At 34.7% G+C, this 7,497-nt stretch overlaps 1 protein-coding gene across 1 annotated transcript; it reads left to right on the top strand.

Annotated features, from left to right (window-relative positions):
- Positions 1-2,849: 2,849 nt before the first annotated feature.
- Positions 2,850-7,384, top strand: LOC135685941 (E3 ubiquitin-protein ligase MARCHF8). The gene is made up of 3 exons (XM_065202053.2): positions 2,850-3,315; positions 4,997-5,260; positions 5,557-7,384. Exons 1-3 carry the CDS (start codon positions 3,187-3,189, stop codon positions 5,896-5,898), a joined length of 735 nt encoding a protein of 244 aa, XP_065058125.2. The 5' UTR covers positions 2,850-3,186; the 3' UTR covers positions 5,899-7,384.
- Positions 7,385-7,497: the final 113 nt, after the last annotated feature.

Here is a 7,497-nt window from a genome sequence, read left to right on the forward strand (position 1 = left end):
TTTTTTTTCAACGATATGATCACTTCAGGATTCAATAGATTGTGACGTGCCGATTGATGTATGTATTGATTAGTCACTGCCATTGCTTTTTTAGAAATAACGCCATTTAATATAAAATGACCACCTTGGTATGTTATTCTACCGTTTAGTTACAAATGCATCTTTATCTGTGTATAACTAGATGCAAACTAGAAAGAAAACTTTGTCAAAAACTAAAAGAAGTGGATGTATTCCAAATACAGTTTTAGCATTCACTTTCCATTGACTAACTTGTGAAATGAATTATACTTTTGCTCAGTTCTTTAATGTATAAAAAATTGTCTTTATTTTTGATCTCCAATTTTCACATTTGCAATAAATCATTGTTGATTCAACGAAAAGGTTTTGACATTGAGTTTATGTTCTGCGGTAATTTGATGTGATCAAAGGCGGCAATGATGTCAAGTGAAAGAAAAAAGCGAGTAAACAAGGACTTTGAAAATCTAATTGGAAAACGCCAAGATTCCGGAGTGGGAGGTTTATGCCAACGCAATTCTTATTCGAAGTTTTTATTAATTTAAAGAAAATGCAATTAATCGACCTGCAAGAACTGCATCATTTCGACTACTGACCTTGTGAGAGAAATTAGATGGATCAGTGGCTGATAAATAACTTAAAATGACAAAGTACCCTGGGTACCAGACATATATAGTGAGTCTGGTACCCAGGGTAATGACAAAGAGACTCGACTTCCTTTTTTGGATTGCAAAGATGACCAAGAATGAAGCAAATACTGCTGTTGAAGAAAACCAACAAATATAAATTGTGATTTCCATGTCTATCATGGGCGTAGAGGATGCTAAACGCTTAGGAGGGCTTAGTAGAGATCCTGCCCGATTATCATTGTTTCATTGAGTGCACGGATGGAGTCTGAAGAGCGATAAAGTTTGCCTTATAAGGGAGGGTGGTTGCAGTTCTCCAAGCCCTTATGTCTTCTACGCTTATGAGGCCTATAGATAGGGGACCAATTGAAATGTAAAACCTTTTGTTTAGAAGTTCCAAACATTTCTTATGACCATGAATACAGCTCAATTCTTTTGCAAACTGAATGAAATGCTTTTTTATAACAAGACATTACACTTTTTTATAACAAGACTATAAATTTTTCCAGCATCAATATTTTTAAGAAATTTTTAGCTTTGTCCCTGAATATATTCTTAAAGTATTCTAACATACAAACCACGATTTTTGAAACGACATAATTTGTCAGTCATGCGATATCTTTACGATAAAAGATATAGAAAAAAGTGAAAATGGGAATTTGATCAAAGAAATTTTTTCAGCCACTGTCCAAGTTGTACAATAAGCAACAGCTTGACTTAGGAATTAGGTCGAGACACGACACCTGACCCAAAGGTCACCATTAGTTCACTTTCAATACGTTTCGCTGGCCCTGGGTGGTGAACTTACTTTGTAAATCAGTTTTTTTCTTTGATTACCAAGGAAAGGACATTGCTAAATTTGACTCAACATCGACATTGCCAAGAATAACCCAAAATGTTTCTTCTTTCTTGAAAGGCTGAATCTAACATGACGATTAATTTGCTTTGAATGATTCACCGTGTCACACGCCTTAGTCGCGAAGGCCATAGTTATGCGGGCAGACTTATGGCGCTAATGGTTCTAAAAACATGATTTATAAACAATGATATTTTATGATTGCAATAAATTTTACGATTGCAATGAAATTTCGTGAAGTCTTAGTATCAACAGGAATTGCTTAAGTACTTCTTTCAATTGTCATAGAAAAAATCCAATTCCTAAATATCACGGCAAAATCGATAAAATGTTATTTGATGTCAAACTAGAAAATTTCAATGAAGATTCCCATCTATTTTCTTTGACTCTATTGTAAAATATTCGGGTCAAGGCATTCTCAACTAGATTGTGGAAAATTTAACTTGAATTTTTTACTGGTTTCAATTCAAAAGTATTGTTAATGCTTGTGTTGTATTTAAAATAGAAATGACCAACATCTCTTGTGCTTTTATTGGCTTCAGAATATATCCGATTAAAAATGAAGCTAAAGAAAAAAGAATTCATTAATGACCGTGTTAGCTTGTAGGTCTATGCTTTTTTCTATAGGACAAATCCCTTCACATACTCGTGACTCCTTGTTGGGTTCATAGTCAAGGTTTTCAAAGCACTTTAAACCTAATGTTTCATTTTTTTCGTTTTAATACTATCTAATTTCATTATTTCATCCTCCTTACGGAAAGCCTGACTTCTGGTGGTTGTGCCGATATCTTTAATGCAGTTGGCTCAAAATCATGCACGAGAAGGGGGCTTAAAATAAAAAACTGACAGCCAGTCATGTAAATACCGGGGGTATATGGGGTGTTACTACATCCCCCAATCTTTGAATTTCTTCGAAGAAGTCAGAAAATTAGAGAGTAATGGGAAACCTAAGTCGCTATTCCGAATCTTATTTATGCCAGATGATAATATTACACAACGCAAAATCCTGAGAAATCTCTCAATCCAGAAAGGATTAGACCAAACTTTATAATGCTAAGGTTCTGTAATTGGAAGTTTATTGCCAGTCTGAAATTTTGTACCCTGAAACCCCCTCCCCCCAAAAAAACCCGTCAATTTACGTCCCTGTTGACAGCTTTGAGGCACCTACACTGACAGTTAAGTTTCAGCCAAAGTTGGAGCTTTACAGGTTGCTTGTTTTTCAAGCGTAAAAATGACCTTTCCCAACTCTGTGCCTCAGACTTTTGGCAGCCAGCCCCTTTTATCTGCTGGTGGATGTGCGCTATTGTGTTTAAGTTAAGTATTGTTTACAAATCCATGATGCATTGCGCTTATCCGGTTAGCAGTTCTTGAAAGTTGCCAAGAATTGTCGGGAGATTGTTGTGGTATTGAACGGAAAGTATCCCGCCTTTCCTCTATTACAAGCGGAAATGACAATCGTGAAACAAGATTACTGATTTTAAATAATTTTCTTTCATTAGTAGCAAGCATTTCACGAGGAAAAGATACTTTTCGCATCACGATGAAGCAAGAAATGTAGGCCTTTCCTAGACATCTGGATGGGAAATGGTGCGCTCTCACATTTAGGGGCAAAGTTTCAAGCACTTCAATCTTTTCATTTCCGCGAGAGATCGAAAAATACTTCACCCATAGAGGAAATCTACGTGCTTCATGTCAACTCAACAGCCTGACAGCAAGCCAAGCGTGAACGCCGGAGTAATGCCAGTTCACCAAATTGTTGTTTCTCCTATAACAGGTTTACTAGAAACTCACACTGTTACTATCAGAGAAGTTGAGCAGGTATTGTTTTTTCCGTGTTTTTTGATTTCCGAGAATCCTTCAACCGAAAATTGAAATCAACTCTTTGAAGAACTTCACGTAAAAGAACTTTGAATTTCAGTAGACATGAAGAGACAGTCATTTCTGCATCTTTAGTTTTTGTCATTTGTGAAGTGCCATTTACATGAAAAACTGACGATTGCCGTTCAATAAGTTTTTCTTATTTATGTTGTTTTCTTATTGTAGTTTTTATTGGTTTAGATGGCAGGGCTAGATTTCGGGCTTTATATCATCGAAACCAGCGCACAACAAAATTGAGCAAACACCATTTTTTTGTATAAGGCCTGTCTTTCTTTGTTCAATGTAATAAAAAAACATTCGAAAGGAATGAACAGCTAAATTAGAAAAACTTGGAAAAATAAGCTTGCAATTCTTTTATTTTATGATATTGTCTTGTAATTTTTTTGGTAATGGTTTTTTCAAAAGATTAATCTTTTTTTTAAGAAATGTTTCAAAACTATCAATTTGATTATTAGTTTGTTTGAAATCTCCTAAAATGGCAAATAATTGTTTTGACAGTTTATTCTGTTTGCCAACATTTCTAAAGAAAAGTTATGTTCTTATCCAAAAGAAATTTGCCATCAATTTGCATGGACATTCAACCCAACCCTGTTTGCAGAATATGGCATGTGCACACCAAAGATGCCCCTGCATGTCAGTGGGCATGGTCTTCTTGATGATAGCCTGCCTCAGACCAAGATAGTTTTTTTAAAATCTACGATATAATTCATAAATTCTATATTATGTTTCATTGCAATCTCTGAATTGCATTGTTCTCTATCCAGTTCTATGTTGAGCTACAAACACAAAATACAAATTTTGTTTGTGGCCATCTGGTGTAGTTTTGGTCCTCATCTGGTCAACTCTTCAGGACTGCTATTTTGTCTGTATTTTAATGACCCAGATAATCTGAACGCTGTGGTGGATACTTCACTATCAATTTTTTCCGGAAAGGCAAAGGAAACTGGAAGAAAATGCTTGGGAAACATGGCAAATAACTTCATTCTTTCCTCAAGTGGAATGGTTAAATTTTATCATGTTTTATCAGCAAATACTCTCCCTCTGGTTTACAACAGTAAATCTTTGAATTAGACTCCCCCCCCCCCCATATAAGCCTCCCAAATAAGCCTCCACTCTAATTTTAGCTACTAATTTTGTAAACAGCTCAGAATTCAGACCTGCCTTTTGTTTTGATTGTTTAGCTTGTCTATTTAACTTGCCTTGTTAGAGCTTTGTTTTTGCTTTCCTGTTTTCTCTTTAGTTAATGTTGCCATTGGTTTATTACTTCCTAACAACTGTGTAAAACTTTGTAATAATAAAATTTGGAAGGGGAAAGTCTTCATTGCCCATAAGCCTGTATTTTTCCAGATAACAAGTGAACAACATTCTCGAAAAAATATTTTCAGTTGCTGAATATCGTTTTTTCTTCTAAGAACTAGTGAATCCTATCACTTTCTCTTTCTTTTCTTGTTACCCTCCTTCTCGCTCCTCTTCCATGTTATTATTCATCCTCTAATTGCTCTTTTTCTTATGAATACTAAATCTGCCTCCATTATTCTCGTAATTTTGAAAAGCTGTCTCCAGTGTTATGAAACTCCTCTTTCAGTGGTTACTTTTGACAGATTCTCTCTGCTATTCTCAGGAGAATGAACTGAAGAAGCAGGAAACAGTGGTGAGGTGTGCCTCTTCTTTGTCATCAACATCTTCCTCCAATGAAATATGCCGCATCTGTCATTGTGAAGCAGAAAAGGATGATCCTCTAATTTCTCCGTGTGTTTGTTCAGGCTCACTAATGTATGTACATCAAGCTTGTTTACAGAAGTGGATTAAAGCAATTGATACCAGATCATGTGAGCTTTGCAAATTTGAGTTTCACATTGATGCCGAAATGAAGCCAATCAACAAGGTACATATGCTTTCTTTCTTGCAAGCAAGATGATAAATATCCTTGTATTGTATGGCAAGACCTATCTTAGAATTCCCCTAAAAATATATTTTGAACCCATGTACCCCACTGTAAATCCAAAGTGCTACTTTTAGCAAGATGCCGTCAAATCTATAAGCAGAAAAGCTAATTGTATGATAAAGTCCTAAGAGAGAAAGTTAAAAGTTATAATTGTAACATCATCTAGTAACATCGTCTTGCATTGAACTGCAAACCTAAATATGAAGGAATATTTATAAAATGCCATTCATTTACAGTGGCAAGCTCTTGAGATGACCCAAGGTGAAAGGCGCAAAGTGTTGTGCTCAGTTTCCTTCCATATCATTGCAATCACCTGCATTGTATGGTCTCTGTGGGTGCTTATTGAAAGAACAGCTGATGAGATCAACAATGAGCAACTCAAGTGGCCATTCTGGACAAAACTTGTTGTGGTTGCTATTGGTTTTGCAGGTGGCCTTGTGTTCATGTATGTTCAGTGCAAGGTATACTTTCATCTGTTCAAAAGACTCAAAGCCCACAACCGTGTTATCCTTGTGAAAAATGCTCCAGCAGAATCTAAAATAGCTCACAAATTAGCTCAAGCTACAGAAGCAACTTGATTGTATTTCACTGCTCATTTTCTGCAATGCTGTAGTTCATTGTTTGCCCTATTCAACCTGTAGAGCTAATTGTTTTGCTTCTTCCTCTGTACACTTGTTGTGTATATATATGTATTTATTCTTGGTAATGCTTGTCTTGTGCATTCTATTTAATTATTGATACCTTTGTATGTTGTATATTCTTTTCATCCCTGTAATTAAACAATAAGAGTCATAATTTAGAGATTGTTGAATTCAAATGTGATGTAGCATCTCTGTTGTATTAAATTTTTAATTTCTTGATATGCTAATCGCTTGCTATGCATATTTACTAACTGAATAGTTACCTCTTACAAAACGATAAAATTTTCTTAAAAATTGTATAAATTTCCAATATTTACATTAATTGATTTTATTGAAATGCAAAATTTTTGGATTGTTTTAACAGTCAAATGTGTTGATTCTGTCAAAGACCAAGAATTAGGCTTGCAAATAGTCAAGATCCCAGCTTTTTGCTGTGCTGGTAGCATATGCAATATAATTTATTAATCATTTCACTGTTACTGTGATACCATCAGGTTATCCAAAGAACAAAGTCCTTCAAAGCTCAACATTTGATAAGATAGTTTTACCTTCTTTGTATCAGACATCTTTTATCTCCTGAAACCAATTCAAAATGACCTAGTTTCAAAATCAATCTTCCCTTTCCTTTTTCCAGTAAATGTATAATCAGAGATAAACTTTATACAATATTCTTTAGGAACTTTGAAAAGAAATACAACATCTTCAATTTTCGTGATATGTTTTATCTTTGAAAACGACAGTGACTACTATTTCTGTAAAAAAGTGTGTAGTGTAGTGAAAGTAATCTCTTCAATGTTGAGATTTGCTGGTTCACAAAGAAAATAGTAAAAAATATTTTTAATAAATTGTTTTAATAAATTATTTGATATCAAAGAAGTTTAAGACAGGGAAGTTTTGCATAGTGGCATTTACCTGGCACCAAAGGCTAGCAATTGTTAGAAACAAATGATTTGTGAAGATCATTTTTCATAACTTATCATTAGCCCATAGCATTTTTAAACCAATTATTTGGACATATACCTTTAAAATTTTAATCTAGAATTGGCAGCCTGGATTCTTAAGATTTCTTCTTTCCATTTAACCAATAGATTAAATACAAACCTCTTCCCTCATAAAAGACACAAAACAATGTGATGTACAGTAAAAGTTGCCTTTGTAATGAAATTTGATAACCATTCAGCCACAGCTTGTTAATGTCGAATGTTAGGTAGAATTAAGGACTGATCGAAGGTTTGTGTATTTATTGTTAGTAAATCGTGCTTCGTTTTTAGAATCTATAGTTATTAAGCTGCTTGTAATGTACCTATGGTGTAAATATTGCCTCTTGAGATTGTAAACATTATTTGGGTTAGGGTGAACATTGTGTTTGTATTGTGGGGTCTCCACTAATGAATTTAATTTTGATAATTTTTTCTTTACCTTCCCTGTCAGTATGCGTGCATTCTTCCTCAAAGATGTATGAACCGACATTGAATTACAGAGGAAGTAATTGCCAACTTATGGCAAAGAGGCTGCGCGGGCAAAAGAAATGAAATG

This window comes from Rhopilema esculentum, chromosome 6, assembly GCF_057945365.1.
Source record: "Rhopilema esculentum isolate cy_ngs chromosome 6, ASM5794536v1, whole genome shotgun sequence".
Taxonomy (NCBI): Eukaryota; Metazoa; Cnidaria; class Scyphozoa; order Rhizostomeae; family Rhizostomatidae; genus Rhopilema; species Rhopilema esculentum.

Bases quoted from the DNA above. Each gene is read 5' to 3' on its own strand.
- LOC135685941 (XM_065202053.2), top strand. From the start codon at position 3,187: ATGTCAACTCAACAGCCTGACAGCAAGCCAAGCGTGAACGCCGGAGTA. The intron at 3,316-4,996 runs GTATTGTTTTTT...TGCTATTCTCAG, and splicing joins CTATCAGAGAAGTTGAGCAG to GAGAATGAACTGAAGAAGCA. The intron at 5,261-5,556 runs GTACATATGCTT...ATTCATTTACAG, and splicing joins AAATGAAGCCAATCAACAAG to TGGCAAGCTCTTGAGATGAC.